The sequence below is a fragment of the Pempheris klunzingeri genome, chromosome 2, assembly GCF_042242105.1.
Source record: "Pempheris klunzingeri isolate RE-2024b chromosome 2, fPemKlu1.hap1, whole genome shotgun sequence".
Lineage (NCBI taxonomy): Eukaryota > Metazoa > Chordata > Actinopteri > Acropomatiformes > Pempheridae > Pempheris > Pempheris klunzingeri.
This window is the reverse complement of record NC_092013.1, coordinates 12,703,337-12,724,602: the sequence shown is the minus strand read 5'-3', so window position 1 is coordinate 12,724,602 and position 21,266 is coordinate 12,703,337. Positions and strand designations below refer to the sequence as shown.

The 21,266-nt window shown below is 38.1% G+C and overlaps 1 protein-coding gene across 1 annotated transcript; it reads left to right on the top strand.

The window, feature by feature from the left end:
• The first annotated feature begins 944 nt into the window (after positions 1-944).
• Positions 945-18,376, top strand: LOC139209031 (sodium- and chloride-dependent GABA transporter 2-like). The gene is made up of 15 exons (XM_070838780.1): positions 945-1,227; positions 1,562-1,746; positions 2,420-2,554; positions 4,522-4,662; positions 5,133-5,220; positions 7,065-7,197; positions 9,108-9,242; positions 9,996-10,099; positions 10,911-11,035; positions 11,685-11,797; positions 11,910-12,047; positions 14,096-14,198; positions 14,891-14,991; positions 15,796-15,966; positions 17,926-18,376. Exons 1-15 carry the CDS (start codon positions 1,220-1,222, stop codon positions 18,073-18,075), a joined length of 1,830 nt encoding a protein of 609 aa, XP_070694881.1. The 5' UTR covers positions 945-1,219; the 3' UTR covers positions 18,076-18,376.
• The last annotated feature ends 2,890 nt before the right edge of the window (positions 18,377-21,266 follow it).

Here is a 21,266-nt window from a genome sequence, read left to right as displayed (position 1 = left end):
TATCATCATCAGTCATCATCCGATTGAGTGAGTAATGTGAGTTTCTAAGTCTTATTATATCCCAGATATCTATTGACTGTGCAGTTCTTGGTTTGCATTCTGTCCACAACACTAACACAGGAGCCACATGAATTGTGAAATGGAAAAGAATTAGCAAAAACAATGTAATGTAAAAGTTTTTTTTGCAAATCCCTTTATAACAATATTTATCATTTACATGTAAAATACTGAAATGGAGCTATTTAATACATTTAATGATTTTATTTACCAAACCTTCTTACCATTACAAGAATGTGATGTGTTTTCTGTCTCATTATAATTAATCACTGAAAAACTGTATAAATATCCATATCAGAGGCTATTCATAACTTACTGACTACTTATTGACATAATTAACTGAGATAAGTTAGACTTTATTGATGCCACAGCAGTAAATTTAACTCTGGCAGGGGCAGGAGAAGCAGTGACTATAAAAACTATAAACTATAAAAACTAGAAGAAGGAAGTCAGTGAAATAAAACAACTAAAAGCAAGTGATCTATGAACAGTAAAATGAAGTTGGTAAATACATGAAAGGCAACGTAAAGCTAGAGAAAAAAAAGAAATGTACAAAGAAGAACCAATGATTGATATCGCAGCGCTTGCATGTAACTGTATTATAGTAATAAGTTGTTATACAGTATAAATGTGTGCAAACAAAAAAGGAAGAATGCTGCATGTTCAGTAAGTCTGTCCACATTGTTAGATTTTATTATGCAAACCAGATGACAATGTGCACAAAATCCTATTGATATTTGTTTTTGCATGATTTATGACCCCAAAGCTGCAAATTCCCAATTGGCAGATAACTGAAGCTTGTGTACAGCCACTGACATAACAGAGACGGCTCAGCTGATTTGGTTTAGTTGTTAGCAACTGTGCTAATCTCAATGACTCAAGCTGCTCCTGTCTCAGTGGAAAAATACAGCAAGGGAAGTGGTATACCTTGGACCTTTGTCAGAGCCAAACACTTTTTCAAGTCAGACGGCATGGTGTGCAGACCAATCCGACCATAATTAGGTCATAGAGGAGCCAAAGGAAACCATAGCTACTTTGTTTTTCACTCTGGCTCTGCTCATGACATGTTGTTTGTGTAGAGATCCTACGGTACACCCAGCTGAGAGGAATACTGATCAGTTTGTTGTTGCTGCGAGCAACTCTTGGGGGAGGGGGCTTTGTGATGGAGGGGTAAGTACTTCACTATCTTTTTGTTTTACACTGGGCTGCTAAATGCATTGCTTCAATTCTAAAATGTGCTCTAACAAGTTCAGCTTTCTGATAAACACTTGCCAGTGAAAACTTTCCATTCCTGATAATCCTGCGGGCTTAAGTTCAACAAATAAATAAATGAAGCTTATGAGCTGTGCCAAATAATCAGCTGAGTAGTTTTGTCTCTGTGCATAACCCGCAGCTACAAAAGTTGACAGTCCTTGTCCTATAAATGTGGAGGAGGTGGAAGGACATTCAGGTCAGATTTCATTGTATTTGTGATTAATCCACTGCTGTGCCTGAATATGTCAAGGGAATTCCTGAAAGGAAACAGCCTCGAGATGCCCGGTCAAGATAACAGTCTGGTGAAGAAGACTCAGCTGTTGGATCGTGGCCAGTGGGCGAACAAGTTGGAGTTCCTGCTGGCTGTGGCAGGGACCCTGGTTGGGCTGGGAAACCTCTGGAGGTTCCCCTATTTGTGCTACAAAAATGGAGGAGGTAAGCAGAACTGCCAGACTGAAATCAGAAAAAAGTCATACATTCTTTATGCTTTTACATTTACTTTCATGAAGCCAAGCAAATTCCCTAAATGAAAATGTAATGTCAACGAATGTGGAAAAATAACCTTGAGGTATAAATAGATTTAAATGCTAAGAAAGTTGCTCAGACATTGCACAAAGCTGCCGTTTGTTATTAATGAAACCTCTTTTTTTCTTTGTGTAACCAACTGAAAGTCAAGCGACAAAGGAAACCATTGTTTTTCCCAAATTTGGAAGGTAGTCATTAACATAAAACCATGTAAGTTGTGTTGTTGTAAAATTCAGGCCATGCCTCACAAAACTCTGCAGTCATATTGCATTTGTGTTTGTCTCTTCAAGGCCACAGTCTGTGACTAGATGTGTCAGATTTGGGTTTTTAGAATTTATGGGACTGCTAAAAGTTTTGAAGACATGTCCAGATGTTGCCATGCAAAACACAAAACCAAAAGAGCCATGAGCAAATATTGCCTTGTAAAATCTTGATTGCATAAGAGGTTGCACCGCCCTCTCTGTGCCTTAAAATACTGATAAAAGAGGAACAAACAGGAATTATTTTTTTATGTGCACCATCATAAGATTTTCCCTGAGAGAACAGTATCATAGCATGCTTCTTACTCTCATGTTTATCTCAGGCGCATTTCTGGTTCCATACGTCTTGTTCCTGCTTTCTTGTGGTATCCCAATGTTCCTCCTGGAGACGGCCATGGGACAGTTCACATCTCAAGGGTGTATCACCTGCTGGAGGCACTTTTGCCCCTTGTTTGAAGGTGAGTATATTGAATATACACATGTATATCTGTAATAAATCATATAGGAAATGTGTCCACCTGTCAGGGCTAAAATTTCCAAAATGTGTGCAAATGCTGGATGTGCATGTACACGACATCTGATGTAATTACAGATAAACATATACTGTACTTGTACAGCTTCATAAATATTATTATATTATTAGGGTTAATTAAATAATCAACCTCATTTATATACATTATATAGCCATAACTCAGTACAACATAGCATATGCAGGAGGTATTTAGTTTTCAATGATGGGAAGTAAGTAATGTCATAAAATAACTGAATGTAACACTATAGAGCACAACATATTATACATTTACATTACATTATATACATTTCCTATATATATTTTTGAACATTTTACTCTTCAGCTTTTTTCCCACATAATTCTCAGAATTGAGCAGTTAGTATCAACAAACAGGACTAAATCCTGTCGATCCAGCTCATCTTTGTTGTCAGCAGCATTCCCCTCAGTCACAGGCAAAGCATTTAGGTCGCAGTCCCACAGTTTATAATGTCAAACCAACATGTGTCAGTCTGTCTCTCCACACCGTCTGACTTCCCTTCCCTGTCTTTAATATTTTGAAATGTTACAAGTACATTATCTGATTTATTTAAAGCTCAATAACTTCCTAAAACATCTGGGCACTGTAGCTTTTAGCAAATGTTACTCAAACAGGAGGAAAATGTGCATTTCTTGGGGATTATTTTCAGCTGTGGATCAATACACATTTGTGGTATTAACAGCAGCAGGGTGTTGTATGTGAAACTGACTGACTTGACTGATTTAATTGTTTTTGGACGCCAATGGAGATCTATGACACAGAGGAACAAAATGTATCAAACAAAACTTGTCAGTAGGATTAATAATAATAATAATACATTTTATTTATAGGCGCCTTTCAAGGCACTCAAGGACACCTTACAACACACAGTTAAAAACAAACAGTAAATTAAGATTAATTCATTTTAGGTTTTGGTGTTTTCATGGAATTTGTTGACCAGACGTATCATTTAACACACAGGAAAAAGAGAACAAACCAATCTGGATAACTGGCATTAGCCTCTGTTCCAACAAGGGAGGACACAAAGAATGAGGAATAATAAGATTTATCGACAAAGGCATAAAAGAGGATATATAGTCTTTAGCTGTTAACAATATCATTTACATGTATGATATGATGATGACATGAAGGAGTGAAGAATAACATAAAGAGTACGATGGAAATACCTATGGCTGCTGAATGTCATGTGGACTGAAGATGCACAGGACGGAGGAGGGACACATCAGTTTTTCTGAAATGACAGCTGACAGCACAGAGAGAGAGAGAGACGGACAGATTTAAACTCTGACAGATATGAGATACTTGATTCATGAGAAGTTGATATTGAGCGAGAATTTGATTGGTTTAACCGCAAGAGAGGAAACACACACAATCAGCTGGTGAGTTAGAAGCTGGAAGAGAATAGATAGAGGAAGTTAAAATAATTAGTGATCATGTCTTGGCAGTCTTCCTAAAGCTGAATTTACTGTAGGCTTCATCCGTTTTTCTGTTGGTGTCTTTGTTGTATATCAACAAGATCACAAGTTTAAACATGTCAAGCCTCAATTAACCTTGGCAATGGCAGGTGTGCAAGCCGGCAGATTTGGCAGAAACTTTACACCTCCAATCTGTGTTAAAAGCTTACACATACACTCTGAGCAGACATGCCTGTCCTGACCCGGTCCACAGAACAGCTGCAGCAGCTTGCATAGCTTTGTCTCCAACTGCACTTAAGTCACGACCACCTGCACCACAGCATGCTTTCTATGCAGGGTCCACTGACATCGTGAACCTATAGTCCCAGATAGACCCACAGTAACAATACTTTATTTAAGTCTACAGATGTTATATATATGCAGTATCGTTATCAATAGACACTGATCAAACTGTCTCCTCAGGGATTGGTTACGCTACCCAGGTTGTGATTGCTTATGCTGCAGTGTCATACATCGTCATCCAGGCATGGGCCTTCTTCTACCTCTTCTCGTCCTTCAGCGCTGAGGTCCCATGGGCCAACTGCAGGAACTCCTGGAACACAGGTACACATGCAGACAGATGCAGAAATTGACTGTTGCCCATTAATTTCTTTTATATTAGATCTTTGTAACAAAAGTGATGGAGAAGGGCCTACAAATCTGGATTTAAAGGCTACAGAAATACCAGACCTTGTGCAAAAGTCGGTTGCACTCTTGACTGATTGATTGATAGATCAAATGATTGACTTCACAGCAGCCCAATCGCTCACAAAAGGTGAACACTTGGAGAACAAAAATTAACTACAGTGGTATCCTCAAATGAAATACAACTATGTTCATTCTAATAACGTGGTGTGTGTTCATCAGTGATTTCACTTTGATAAACCTTCAGTTCTTGATTTAGTCTTGCTAAACATTTCAAATTAGTATAAACTGGTTGAAGATTATAGTAAATAAAACTGTCCTTTTGTGTTCAAATATTTATCTACACTTTGATTTAATTTGAAATGTTGTCTCTTTTTTCTTTTCTTCAGAGACTTGTGTTGAATTTGATAAAACAAACATGTCATCCAATTGGACAGCCTTTGCAAACGCAACAACACCTGCAACCGAATTCTGGGAGTAAGTGTAATTCACACCTGTCATCCTTTACAGCTCATATCACATTTCACACAGGAGGCTGAACACCTGTGTTGTGCTGTTGTTTGTGTGTGTATTTGTGTGTGTGTGTCTTTCTTCTCTCTTTAAAGAGAGTCTATGGCAGCCCATAGTTCCAGTTGGACACATATTAGGAACATTGATTCACAGAGGGAAGTCCAACAAATGTGAGGTGGAATTTTTGGGGTCACAGGTGAGCTGCAAAGCTGACCTTGGGCGAGCGGCAGGGTACACCCTGGACTAGTTACCAGCCAATCACAGGGCCAATACATAGAGACAGACAACCATTCATGCTAACACTCACACCTACGGGCAATTTAGAGTGACCAATTAACCTGCATGTCTTTGGACTGTTGGAGGAAGCCGGAGAAAACCCACGCAAGCACGGGGATAACAAGCAAACTCTACACAGAAAGAACCCCAGGTTCAAAGTGCAAACTGGAACCATCTGTTATCCACTGCACCATCGTGCTGCCCAGCTGCATTTCCATGTTACTTTATTTCCTATCCTACCTATTTATCCATTTAAAGGTCCCATATTATGCAAAAGACACTTTTAAATATGAATATGTGTCCCCTGTGTGTCTAGAGACTGCCAAACTATGAGAAAAGACCATCATCTCTCTTTTTCTCCAGCTCCTTCTTTCAATAAATGTTTGTGAAAACATTCAGTTTAGATTTGGCTCCCCTTATGATGTCATGAAGGGATCCGTTGATCATGTGACCTCCTCTAGCTGCTCAGCAGGTCGACTGTCCTCACCCACTGAAAACAGCCTGAATCCACCAAGTCCAAATCCAAGTAAATCTATTCTAGTAGGACCTCCAAATACAAGTATGAATGAGCAGAATATGGGACGTTTAAAGCAGTCCCTTTAGAACTACCATGGGACCAAATGTCAACAAACGTACTGAAACTGTGGCCCTTGAGCTACGCAAGCGACTCGGCTGTAGGGATGGAAAAGTCTCGGTTGGTCCACCTCATTCCCATCAGCCTCAGCTGTACTTTGTGTTTATTGCTAATTAGCTAAGGTTAGCATGCTTAAACTCCTCTAGATTATGATTATGAACACGTAAAATATTACACCTGCGTAACATCAACATCTTAGCATTGCAATTTTGAGTGTGTCGGTATGATGATGTTTGAGTTCTGCTCAAACTGAGTCAACTTTCTTTGAGTCAAGAGGGACCCAAAAGTTAGAGTTTTCTTTATTTCTTCTATTTCTTCTTAGTATTACAAAGATCCAAACTTCATAAACCATCTAAAACAAAACATAGAGCCAGTGCATACAAATAAATGTGGCTGCAAAGATGTAAAGAAGGGTGTGAAAGTATACACTATGAATGTACTTCAGGCAATAAAAACAACCGTCAACACATTTTACTTCAAAGTTGATCCATTTTCAGTATGTGGTAAAGAATACAGCACTGGAACAACTTGGTAAAAAAAGTATTAATCTATTTGGCTGTTCAGGGATGATATGTGTGCATGGCATCACTAATAATTGGTGCTTAGATCTTAAGTTGTATTAATGTGTTCACGTTCTGGTCTGAAAACTCATTTTCCACCCGAAACAGAACATTTCGGCACATCCAACAACATTTGCTTATTTTCAACAAGAATCTGGTGCAAAGAAGTAGTTACACCATGTGATCAGTCACTTTGATGAGTCATTCTTCACTTTCATACATAATAACCCTCTTTATAATTTTATCGTCATTGTTAGAAGCCTTGAACAAAGTTCCCTGTGTTTTTGTCTCCAAACTTTTTTAAAGTTCCTTTTTTGGAATTGTGATGTGTTTGCTTTCAGGAGACGAGTGCTGGGTATATCTGATGGGATTGAGGAGATTGGTAGCCTGAGGTGGGAGTTGGCCTTGTGTCTCTTACTGGCGTGGATCCTCTGCTACTTCTGTGTTTGGAAAGGAGTGAGATCCACTGGAAAGGTAGATGTCTTTCTTTAGAAGATTTTGTGCGTCTTGGTGTGTGAGTGTGTGTGTGTGTGTGTGTGTGTGTGTGTGTGTGTGTGTGTGTGCGTGCATGTGCGTGTGTGTGTGTGCATGTGTGTATTCATTTTCGGATCACATTCATAGGATTTATATGAATTTGAAACTAATTGATTTCCTCTTGCTATATTAATCCAAAATCGAAGTGGACTGGACCTGCTCAGCTTTTGACAGGATGGTAACACCCTAATATACCGTGTAAAATGCTCTGGACGCAAATGGATAGACCTACAGTTGGGAGAATGGCAAACACATATTTCTTATTAGTTGTTCTTGTTTTAGGGAAAGTTTACAGTCCAGTTTGTTCAATACTCACACAATATGGGATTCAACAAAATGTTCCACATCATTGGCAGCCTGGATCTGTCAGTGCCTTAGTGTTTGAACATGTGTGCAGTCTTGATTGTATACAAAAATAAAATGCCTCAATAGAGTACTTGTATCAAACCCACCTCACATTTATGTAAATGGTTGTGACTGATCTGATCCAGGCCAGGTCATCTGGAAATCTGTTTAAACTAGAGGGGGGCCGGACACATCTGCCAGACCAAATAAAACAGCTGGAAGATTCATCTGATTCCCAGGCTAGTTTTGTGATGTTACAGCATAGAAAAAGAGGCTCATGCAAGAGCATTTTTATTGTCTTAAAGGGTCCCTTATGATTTTCCATGATGACTCCTTACAAGATTATTCAAAGTCAGGTTCAGGAAACTCTTAACTGTAGCCACCAAAAGCCAAATATTCATCAGTAAATGTGTGTTTGTGAGAGTTCATCATTATCACAATCTCTTGGCCACAATCTGGGCAAGTTTCATTCACAAAAATGTCACACAACAGTAAGAAGAGTCAGAAGGGGGGGTGTAAGATGTCACGAGAGCAGTGTACTGTGAAAGAAATAACAAGTGAATGGTTTGATATGAAGTTAGATGCTAGAAATGTGAAAAAAAAAACAAAGCACAGTGGCGTCCTAGCTGTGTTGTCGTAAAAAAAAAAGATAAAAAATAAGAACCGTCTCGGTCAATTGGCAAGCCATGATGATGATTTATTTATTTACTATGTAGGACATCCACATGCAGGACAGAAAATGTGGTAAGGCACTAAAACTTGAAATAATGGATGTTCAAAAAGCAGGTCATGGCAGGAGTAAGTGGAAGAATTTACTTAAACACAGGCAAAATGAAACCTGGGAAATTTAATGAAACTAAATGAGGCTAAAACAAAAAGAGAAAAGGAAGTAACCCAACCAAGTCTTTTCTATTCACCACCCTGCCGCTCCCCACTAAATCAAACAAGCTAATCTTAGTCATATAACTTAACTGATTAAAAAGAAAAGTTCTCATTCACTTTGGGAACAAGAGCAATAATCACTGCAAAGAAATGACACAGGAAATGCCTTTAACTGCCTAATACAAATTTGTAATTCATTAGTCAGCAGCTTTCCACAGGCTCCATGTTGTCTTCATTGTTCAAAACTGTAACAAACACTAGCAGCACCAAACATTTATTAGAAAACACAAAGCAGATGTGAGAGAAAAACATCAATGATTGAATGAAGAAACATAAGAAATGCAGATGACTCCATACATGGCTGGATGACTGTACAGCCTAATTACATAGTTTATATATTTGTATTCACGGAACCACAACAAAACAATTCTGGTGGTTTGGTATCCTCCTTCAGTTCAGGAAGTTATATTTAACAATGTCCTCTTGATGTTTTCATTTTATTTTATGGAACTCTTTGCTTTTTATGGAGCTGCTCTGTTGCAGCTTCTTGTCAGATTCCAATTATGAACTGTGACTTGAAACAACATTAAAAGCAGAAACCTGCCTTTGTCCCGTGTCGACAGGTAGTTTACTTTACGGCCACTTTCCCCTATGTGATGCTGTTGGTTCTGTTGGCTCGTGGACTCACTTTACCAGGAGCTATGAACGGTGTAGCTTTCTACCTGTATCCTGACCCGACAAGGTTGGTGGACCCTCAAGTAAGTACATTACATTACATTGCCTTACATTGCATTTATGTAGCTGATTCAGCCATTTGGATACAAACCAAAGATTTGCAGGAATCATGGGAGTACGTCAGATTAATCAAGTAAGCTGACCTGCTCCAAGTGATGCAATTAGAAACATGAGATAGAGAAAGTGTTTTTTTTTATTCTTCATGGGCCAAGGGGCAGGCTGAACATGTGAGTTTTCAGTCTGCGACAGAAGATGTGAGCAGTTTCTGCAGTGCTGATGTCAGTGTTGAGCTCGTTCCACCGCTGCGGAGTCAGAGCACACAGTTGTGATCTTATTGAGCAGTAGCTGACCCCCCACTCGCAGTGAGGGAGCAGCAAGTCGTTTGACAGTAGCAGGACGTAGTGGTCAAGCTGGGGTGTATGGCTTGACCATGGCCTAAGCCACAGGGGGTAAGTACCAGTGACTTGATTGGAGCAGTCACCAGTAGCCAGTGCGGGTGCGGAGGAGTGGTGGTGGAGGAAGAGCACCCGGGAAGCTGCATTCTGGATGAACTGCAGAGGTCAGAGGTCAAATGCAGGCAGACCAGCCAGAAGCAACGCTGCAGGAATCTAGGCATGTGGTATAAGATAACAAGCCCACCTTCACCCTCTGGGTGAACCTCCTGATGTTGTGGAGTATGAAGCAGCACGACCGGGTTGTCAAATATTTGTGCAGCAGTCCCCACTCTTACAATAGTTTAAGTGTTTACAATTATTTATGTTCTGGCATCTGCTTAGGTTTGGATGGATGCAGGTGCACAAGTTCTTTTCTCTTTTGGGATTTGTCAGGGAAGTTTGACAGCTCTGGGCAGTTACAATCAGTATAACAATGATTGTTACAAGTAAGTGCTCTCTTCTAATTTTTTTCTTTTTCATTTAATTCTTGCAAGTAGTTTTTCTCTTGTTTTCTACATAACCATTAAGAATTGATTTGGGTTGTGACTAACTAATTTTAATTATCTATTAATATGCTGATTGTTTTCTTGATACATTTTTTTTCTAGAAAAAGGTCATGAATGATGAAACATGACCACTATCATTGCCAAGCAATATTTTCATATTGTCTGATATAACAGCCCAAAATCCAAAGATACATTCATATTACCATCATATATGGCAAAGACGAGCAGCAAATCTTCATATTTTAGAAGCTCAAATGGTTGAATGACTGAATGACTGAAATACAGAGCCACACTTATCCCTAATGCAGTCTGTGTGTTACTTACCACAGCGATTTTTAATACAGCCACTGGGGACACCAAATGTAGACATTTTCAAAGTTGATAAGGTACAATGTAGTAAAAGGCATAATTTAAGAATTATGTCACATTAGGCACAATTTAAAAACATACTCTTCATCAAGTTAATGACAGGCAGATAATAACACCTGGCACCTTCCATGTTAACATTTCACATCACTTATCATATATCAATAAATGCCTTAAAGCTTTTAATATATCAATGTTTTTTATAATACTGTACAAAGACTCTGCATCACTTTGTCCTTAATCAGTATTTCATGTCTTCACCAGCCAAATGTTCTCTGCTATTATCTCAATCAAACTTTATTGTTTATAGTTTTTAAAACAGAAAACAAAATGATCTAACATTTCACTCTTTTGCTCAATATTTTTTGTTTGTTTCTCTCCTCAGGGACACATTTGTTCTGTGTTTGGTGAATGGCGGGTCAAGCTTTGTGGCAGGTTTTGCAATCTTTTCAGTGTTGGGTTTTATGTCCTACGAACAAGGACTGCCAATATCTGAAGTGGCTGCTTCTGGTAAGACCACAAAATAATTATAGAGCTCATAAAACTATTGAACTATCAAATCTGATCTTAAAGTGGATCTGTGCGGATTTCACAGCAAATTATTCATTAACCATTGAAAAATATTGCACCCTTGGTAAATGTGCATGCTCATGGGAAGTGGGTCTACATTTTAGAGACAAACCTTCTGGATTATCCCTTTACCAGCTAAAACACTGCTGATACAGTAATCGTTAACAATTGTTTCTATGAGCACTTTTAATCCTAAATTTAAGGCGATTAAACACCCATCTGGCCTCAACTTTATGAACAAAACTACTGCTGATTTCAGAAACCAGTGAAACCATCACTTTAGTTTACATTTGTGAAATTTCCAATGCAACGTTTGCAACAATTATTGAGCCATCAATAGTGCCATCAAGTCAATATGGTCCAAAAACCTTGTTTGCAGCAATGGGTTAAATCTGCACTTCACAGAATTTAGGGGCCTCTAAAGGTAAAAGGGATCCTTTGCGGTAGCTGAAGTACGGTGGCACCTGAATGTATTTTACCTTTTGTAACATGATTTCACAATAAGATGAATATTGTTCCTTAACAGTAATCTGTCTTCGTAAAGTTTTAAGTTGTATTATTAAAATATCAACTATGTTCCTAAACACAGGTCCTGGCTTGGCATTTATCGCATATCCACGTGCAGTAGCCATGATGCCTTTACCCCAGTTATGGGCGATATGTTTCTTCATCATGGTCATCTTGTTGGGTGCAGACACACAGGTGAGATTAAAACATACTGGGATTAAGCAGTTATAAATCTGTTTTATTATTTAACTGTTTCTGTTCTTTGTTAAGGTGTTTCGGTTTAATCGCTTGTCTGTGTCTTTGGCAGTTTGTGAGTCTGGAGTGCCTCATGACCTCCGTCACGGACATGTTCCCCACTGTGTTTCGGAGAGCTTATCGTCGAGAGCTGCTGCTGCTTTGTCTCTGCACTGTCTGCTTCTTTCTCGGCCTCCTCCTCGTCACACAGGTGAGAACCTTTCATGTTTGTGGTCTGTTCACAATGAGTAAAAGGTGGCCTTTCTGTGTACTGTCCAAAAACAGGTAGATTGTGATAATGATTAATCCTCTCTTAATCAGTCCTTGACCTGTAGCGTGCCGAACTGCTTTAATCACCACCCAACATTCATTAAACAAAATTGAATTTAAGGTAAGACAAGATAAGATAAACTTTTTTATTCCACACCAGGGGAACCTCACTTGTTACAGCAGCTCAAGAGTCAAAAATAGAGGAAAGAGTAATTGAGTGATGCATAAGTAGAAAAGTGCACTCAGCAGAATACAGCTCTCTACTGAGCGACCCCTGCTATCGTAACCTAACCTAAACCTGACCTCAGCTGTGGGGGGGCACCGCTATGGGAAACACTATCTGATGGGGGAACAGATTGCAGCACAACACATGCAGGTCCTGACCTTTCTGGGCGTTGCCTTCAGCAAAATTCTGCAGAGGGCCCCTCCTAACTGTGAGCCTCGTAAACCACTGTCACACATGATAGCCCAGATGCAGTTTGCTGCACTTGTCAGTCTAAGAATCAGTAGACCTACACAGAACAGTATGAGGTATAAATAAATGAGATGATAAAATGTAATTTTTGATAAAATCTTAAAGATAAGCTAACATTAATATTAATATACATAAGTAAGTAAGTTATAGAAAATATAACAGAAACATTATAGAATACAATATATATGGATAAATAAGACTGCTTAATAATTAGTTCACTCCTCACAATATTATACTTTTAGTTTATACCATTCATGACTCAGATTAATACTTGATGGTTATTATTTACTGATAAATGTGCTTCCATATTGTCTAGTATGCCAAGCTAATCAACATTTGAAATTCAATATTCATCAGTCCAGAGTTGAGACTAAACCTCTACTGAGAGACTAGATAGTCATTGCCTTTTTACGTGCACCTATGAGGAGAGCCATCAGACCCACATATTGTCTGTACATACTGTCAACGGTCTGGACCGGTTCCCATCACAGACTGATAGCAGACCAGCTCAGTGTGTCCCTCAGACAATATCAGGACATTCTGATATGGCATTTCAAAATTAAAGCCCTCTAATTTCTTATACGTAAGCTGTCTTCCCTCTAATATTTACATTTGAATTAAAAAGAAAGCTCCTGTTTCCATAGACTACTTTTACTTCAGACTGATAGTGGACCACGGCTATGGAAAGCCAAAAGGTTCACAATTCATCACAATTATTCTGCCGTTTGAAGTAATTATGAATGCCACCGTTTGTAAACACCATTCAGACTTTAAACAAATGCCTGGTCATATTGCCAGCCTGCCTCTGTAGTGTAACTGCTTGTTATGCCAATTTTCCGCAATAATGATATAAACCATTCTGGAAAACAATGGAACTGTGAAAATGTGAGACAACTACATTTGCAAACCTTTGCAGTGTTTTCCTGTAAGATTTATATCATTATATCATTATTATTGTTATATCGAGTGACAAGCTTAGCACTCTCTTATATTGACATGGTCCTGCCTGGAGTAGCTCTTGAACAACTGACCACAGACAGGAAAGGCAGTTGTCTTGTCCATTAAGCTACAGAGTCATCAGCTAACGGTGCATGGGGTCTGCAGATCTTCCAGTTCAAAATGAGACCAAACTTTTGTATGGATGTCAGTTTTATGAGCTACAGACAGACTGACAGATACACACACTCACACACATGCCTGAACACATGATCCCGTCCATGCTTAAAATAAATAAAATATCATAAAAATAAGGATGAAAACTATATACAATATACACTAGATACACCATACACTTGCACAGGTATGACCACAATGGACTGCACATGATGTAACTGCACAGGATAATTGCACACATCATTGTAACACAGTACACACATGGTGTGAGGAATTAAGAATATAAAAAATATGTAAAAACATTGCATAGATATAATTGCACAGAGACTGTATTTGCATGATAGTTTGTGTTGTTTTTGTGTTTGATGTGCCGTAACAATCAACCCTCTGTCATCCTGCAGGGAGGCCTTTATTTTCTTCAACTTTTTGACCATTATGTTTGTAGCGGAAACAATCTCCTCCTTCTTTCAGTGTGTCAGTCGATAGCAATCGGATGGATATATGGTGAGTCATTATGGTTATCCTGCATTAATCAACAACAAACTTGATATGGCTTTTGTTTTTATGCCTGTTGAAATTATATGTATTCTATTTATTTTATTATTAGATGTTTCAAAATGTTGTATAAGTTTTGGTCATGCTCAAAAATCTTTTGAAAAGCAAAGAAAAGTCCATTATGTGTATGACTAAAAAGTCTTTATTCAGTGGTTAGTCATGTTCTTGGACTGGTCAAACAATTGGCCTAACCAGTGAAGGACAACATGTTTTGTGCAGCACAGATCAAAGCCTGTAGGGGCACAAGATGAAACTGTTCATTCAGTTCAGATTGGAGTCAGTTCAAAATCTGAAACATCAGACTAAATGCTCAACTCAGGCTGTTAGGGAAGGTTTTTGACATGTTTTAGGCCTTCAGACATTAACATCCATCATTATTCTCATCACATATCTAATTATATTAAAAAGAGAGTAATAATATTATTGAAATAATTGTAGGAATAATATCCGACACCTGTGGCTCAGTTGTGTTACTTATGTTCTCTGTTATGCCGCCCCCACCCCATTTCTCTTGTTTAAGCTTGATGGACAGTTTTAAGTTTTCTAACTACTGATTCCCCTGACTGAGCAGAATGCCTTTTCACTTCTACAGATTTTAAGTTGAAACTGGGTATTTTATTGTTTTCTTTTTTTATTACCAGGCGCAGATCGTCTCTATGACAACATTGAAGACATGATAGGTTATCGTCCGTGGCCTTTAATGAAGTATTGCTGGCTTTACGTTACCCCTGCTGTTTGTCTGGTGAGTGAAATTCAGTTTTGTTAATTCCCATCAATAACCAAAAACAAACAAGCAGTTTTCTGTATTTGTGCATAGTATAGATGGTAAAGTGAATGAGGCTCTTCTGTGAGAAAAGCAGATGAAAATGTAACTTCTTTTTGGTCACTGAACTGACATTTTATCTTGTGCACACACCAATTTCACTGACTCCTGTTTGCCTGCTGTGAGGTGAGGCAGGCAGTAAGGAAGAAAAAGAATCACATCGCCTCCAATGTTTTTATGGTACACAATTCAGGATACATAAGACAGAGTACATGCTGATATTTCACAAAATAAATATTGTCTTTTTTTTTTTTTGCATCTTTCCCAATATCTCTGCCTGCCACTCACTTTTCACCTCAAAGTGTCTCAAGGAAAGAATGAGATGGGAACCAAATAAATCATTAAATATTCAACAAATAACACAAATGAACAAACAAAACTGGTCCTTACAATACCAAGAAGAGCATCAGGCAGATGTTTTAGACTGAATCCTTAGACTGTGGTGTTGAGCCTCCACGATAACAATCAGTGACATCTGCTGACCAGCAGCAGAAAGTGACCAAAAATGATATAAAATGAAAAAGGGCACATTAATCTGATTTTTGATTGGAGTGTTTGTTACAATTATGGCGATCATTTCCATGTGTTAGTAATACACATACACTTGAAGCATCCCTCAAGGTAAAAAACTCCGCGTGTCAGCAGGAGGCTTTGGTGAAAGTCACAAACACCTGATTTCACTGAAGCTGTTATAATAAAATAATTGTTTCTTTATCCTGTCAGGGTACCTTCCTCTTTTCAGTGGTGAAATACAAGCCCCTCAAGTTCAACAAAACCTACGTCTATCCGACCTGGGCTTACGCTTTGGGTTGGTCCCTCGGCCTGTTCTGTGTTCTCCTGGTTCCTCTGTGGATCATCTTTAAAGTTACTCAGATGAAAGGGACAGTATGGCAGGTAAAGAAATAATTATAAAGATGTGATTAAAGTCTTGATCTACAGCTGAGACAATTAGTCAACCAGCAGACTGTTGGCTGAACAAAACGTACAATTTAAATATCTCAATATGGGCATTTTTGACTATTTTGATAAATTTTTTTCATTGATAATGAAAGCCCAAATATATTAGATGAGTAGATCAGTTGATATAAGTATGAAATCTTTTTATACATGGGAATCAGGCCTCAATCTTGCCTTGACAGGAGTAAGTACCTTTACTCGTTAAATTTTAATTAAACACACTTTTTCAGTTGTGAGGTGTGGCTGTAACTGCCAGGAGCAATCGTTTATTTATGGTTTGCACTTAATGTCATGTCTAGTAGTTTGATGTTGTTGTCATTTCAGTGATGATTTACAAATGTTTAAATTTTTGCTCATTGCAATCACTCCGACTTTGTCACAGGGCAAGGAAATACAGTATAAGACTGTGTACTTTGACCTCATCTGCTCCCTTAAGGACACAGAGTCCCCTCGGGCAGCAATAATATTGCAGAGGATGTGACAGCATTCTGCACAATCCAGTTTAGACATGATGAAACAGTTTCTTGTTGTTATTGCTGTCCTTTACTTCGGTGAAACGCTAATTAAAATAAATGAATGCGGTACTTTCTCCTGTTGCCCTCACTGTCCTTCTAATACTTAGTTTTATGGTTAATCTGAGGTCTACCACTTTACAATAAGACCACCACTATAAAAGATTTATAAATGGTTTATAGATAGGTTATTAGTCAGGCTGTGAGCACTGTATAAATCATTAATTATTATTATTAACATCCAGCTACTGCTTACCACTCAGTTATCTTACAAACGCTGCCAAAGCCTGAGTGTGTGAATTTGGTACTATTATGTGCCAAATGAAAGTTTTAGGATGACAATGAAATTAAACTATTAAAATAGTTAGATGCTGATGGATGATAAATGTTGGCTGATGGAGAACACAAAGTAACTAAAGTAACCACTGAGATCTGAGGTTATGATAAACAGTAGTAATAATAAATGTGGGCTCACTATTTGGCAAACAACAGGACACTGTTGCCTTTTTAATCTAATGTGTTATAGCAGTTTAGTAATGATTTATAACGTGTTAACAACCTAATTAATAAACTAATCATAAACCATTTATAAATCCCTTTCAGGGGTATTGTTATTGTAAATTAGTGCCATTTGAGGGAGTGAAGAAAACAATAATGATGCATGTTGATAAAGATCAACTTTGCATTTCCCTTTATAAATCAGAACAATGGTGAGCTCTCTCATTGCTCTATCCAATAAAGAGAACTAGTTAAGGACTGTTGTTCAACAAGCATCAGAGTCCTGTAGCATACTTAAAGTAATAAAAGCATTAAGAAGGAACAGCAGTATGTCAATGAGGTCCTCTAGCCAGACTTATGGGTCAAGGACGTGCAGCTGCACATGCCACCATGTTTGGCAGAAATACTCACTTTGACAGTAATGACGCCTAAAAATGTGAGAAATGTTGCATGAGAGGCCTTACAGGCTTTTCTAAGTAGCCTCTGTTTGTGTGTTGGTGCCTGTAAGTGCCTGAGTGCTACATATAGACCGGTAATTTTACCACCAAAGTTAAGTCTCTTGTTCTGTTTTGTATCAAAGGCATGACACACTGGATACCAATATCATTATTTAATTATTGATTGAACTGTGTATTATTTTCTCATAGTTTGGTAAAGTAAAAAAATATCAATGACTCATCCCGAGGGGCATTTATTTACCAAATTTCATAACTATCCATCCAGACATTTCACTAAAACCTACAAATATGAACCTCATGCTGGCACTAGAGGAAAAGTCAGGGGATCAAGTAAAAGATTAAACTGTTCCTGCTCCTGCTCTTCAATATGTTGTCTAATGTGGACTGGTGGATTGTCCCCCCCCCCCCCCCCCCTGCTGTTTCTACAGAACATCAGGCAGCTTTGCCGCCCTGAAAACAAGATGCACATCACAGCAAAGCAACCTGAGCAATACCCTTTGAATCCAGACAACACTCTTACTGCTGCTGCCAATGAATACAAGGCAAGTGCTGGAGCTGAGGGGGAGATGCAAATGTGAGAAACTGAGCATTTTTGATAATGTTTTAAATGTGTTTTTTTTTTATTATTCTAAACTGTTAAACACGTTTTACAAGGTAAGCATTTTTAGGAAATTCTGATGAACAACAGATTCTCTGGACTTCCGGCTCTATGGGGTTACCACATCAGGTCTGCAACCTGCACAATAAGCAGTGAGTCTTGTGTCGCTGTAAAACACCTGGAGACACACAGTAAACACTGTAAACACACAGTATTGAGAAGACAACGTTTTTTAAAAAGCTATTTTGAGGCAAAACAAACAATAAATCATCATTTCCATGTTTCAGTATGCCACCTTCATAGAAGATCAAGAGATGTTGATCTTGATTAATATCACTGTCCACTGATTTTTAAGCAATTCCATCCCACAAAAAGCTCCAAAGGTTGTGGTAGCTGGTGCTGTCTTATAACGGAGCATGCCTTTATAGAGAATTCATGTAGGTGATAAATGTTCCCTTTATTTTATTTTTTACCCAAATGCAGGAAAGATTTGTATTTAAGTATAGATATTGTCTGTGTTATCTGTCTCTTTTAGCTCTCTATTTTATATATTTTTATGTTGTTACATTTATTTACTTACACATCCTTTAATATATTCACCTACTATCAATACATTGTGGGGATCATAAGTCTGGTACCAAGAAACTCCCTCTAACAGCACAGTCTACATTTTGCTTTGCTGCGTAAGCTGATTGCCAGCCCACCACACTCATTACATCTCACTGAATGATGTGATTTAAAACACTCTGGATTGATTATTCTGCTTAAAATAATACAACAGATTTAACAGTAGCAATATAGTTTTTTGTTTTTGTTTTTGCCACCAAAGTTCTTGATAAATGATTGCTCTGTCTGGTAGGTGGTTACTGCCATGTTGAAATGCATAAAATAGCAAAGTGAGACTAATTTTAAACTTAAACTTTTCTATGCAGATCTTAAATCTTATTTAAGCTCCGCATAGAAAATGAATGAATGCCAACTGAAGCACTTTCAAAGCGTGGGCGGGCATAAAGCTCTCCTGTTTGAATCTTAACAAAAATCTGGTAAAAGTCAAGAGTAAAAAGAGTAAATGTGTCTGTTCATGAAAACGTATGGAGACAGATCTACTACAACTCCCAGGGAACATTGTGTGAAGAAACACACAGTACAACTGTTTGTTTGTTTGCTACTCAGCAAAAAAATCTGTTTATTTGTCTGTCTTAATTTTAACAACATAAAAATTTCTCTACACCTCTAATTCAATCCACTGTCTGTCTTAACTCTATAGTGTAATTTAATTCCTAGACACCATTATTTATATGTTGAGGAACATTGTTGTGCTCTTTGCACAGGAAATGTTATCATTTGACAGAGTTTTAAAAAGTCTTGAGTTAATGCTGCACAAACAAAATAATCACATATTTTTCCTGTGCTATTTTTGATAGTTGATTTTGACTTTTGGGCCCCAGTGTGACTGTCTGACTTGTTGGAAACGTCAAAGCTGTGTTGACAGGAGAGTGAAGGTGATTCGCTAAAGCTGCTGAAGTAACAAAACTCTCAGACATAATACGCATTATGTTAAAATGATGTAACCCCTGCACACAATGTAATAACTGCAAACACTGCACTGTTTTTAATATCCAGCTGGCTTCCATGGAGAGCTGGTACGTCTCCAGGTCATATCCAGCCTCTCTGATGCAACCAAGTTAACATGATGTCTGAGTATTAGAGGATCAGTTTCAGATCTGCTTTTTGAGAGCCCTTCTAGTCTTGCTGTCTATCTTTGACAACCATTTTATTACTTAGTTCAGTTCTTTTAGAATATAATATTTGATGCTGTTCCCCCAGAGGTGCACTTAATTACTTAATGTGTACTTTGAATAACCTTTGTAAAACATATTTTTGTCAAATTATAACCATGCTATGAGAAATCAATAAATCTTGTTTCATATTGTGCTGATTTGGAATTTATTTCACTTGTATTCACACACTCTATATTTCAAATGCATATTGTTTTCATTGTGTGTTGCCCTGGATTGGATGTTACATCAGTGAGACAAAACTTTTCCTTCTTAAGGAGAAATAAAAACAGACAAACTGTCTCCCATGTCTTGTGAACCAGCTCCTTAAAAGTGGAAAGAGAATTTTATAACAAGACCTACAATGGTAAAAAAAAAAAAGCACCAAGACACTTCCAGATTTACTGGCAGACATAGAGCCCTCCTGTTTTTTATTGGTCTGGTTGGTGCTAATTAGCTCTTTCTTGTCTTGATTTCAGTCCACGGTAAAATGGTTTCACCCCCACTTTGTCCATTTTACCTGTGTATCCCAGTTCCCTGAAGAGGTTTGTGAAAGGCGTCTGTGGAGAAGGGAGGGACTTCTTCAGCTAACCCAGTCTTCCAGTCCAAACACAGGATAGCCTTCTGTGTTTTTCATAAATTAAAGCCCCAATGATTTATATGTATCCAGGATCTGCTGTCCATAACTTTTTCAAAGATATCATCAAAACAATGTAAGCAAAGCAGAGAGCAAGCAGCAAACTGTCTGCACTGTAAGAAAGCAGATTTTAGCTGTGGTATTCCTATTTTTACTTCAGTAAATGATTTAGATACTTCTTCCAACACTGACAATTGAGTAAATCTATGAGACTTGACTGAAAAGAGAAAATGCTCTTGTGTGAAAGCACCCACATTGGCAATGAACAAGCTGCAGTAGCTGAAAGACCAGTGATCCCAAAGAGCCCCCTGCTGCACAGAAGTAATCCGTGAGGAGCTAAAAAGGTAGAAAAGCAGTGCAACACAAGGGCAACTGCATTAGATAAAGAGCTATTATACAATGACCAAGTACACTTATAGGTAACTTTATACCTGGACAAGTTCGGAGAGAAGTATATAAAGTACATAAAAGCATAAATATAAATAGGTAGGTCACATAAAACAGCTGAGTAATATCTGAAAAACATCTACTAATCATAGATTTCATGGCTGTACACAGTGCATATATAACATGTGGATGGTGATCATTTTTTAAAGTGTCATGTCATGTGTTTTATCACATATGCCATTCTGTAATTGCTGTAAATTACACAAATACCTGAGTAAAGGCCAACTTTACTTTGACTGTGTTAGATTAGTTTTGCCTTGGGTATAGTAATGTGCTGGCTACCTGCCATTCACCCTGAAGTGTCCAAGC

What these genes read in the sequence shown, in the direction of transcription:
- LOC139209031 (XM_070838780.1), top strand. An exon ending in GTGCTACAAAAATGGAGGAG is followed by an intron (nt 1,747 to 2,419) that starts GTAAGCAGAACT and finishes TGTTTATCTCAG; the next exon opens with GCGCATTTCTGGTTCCATAC. An exon ending in TATAACAATGATTGTTACAA is followed by an intron (nt 10,100 to 10,910) that starts GTAAGTGCTCTC and finishes TTCTCTCCTCAG; the next exon opens with GGACACATTTGTTCTGTGTT.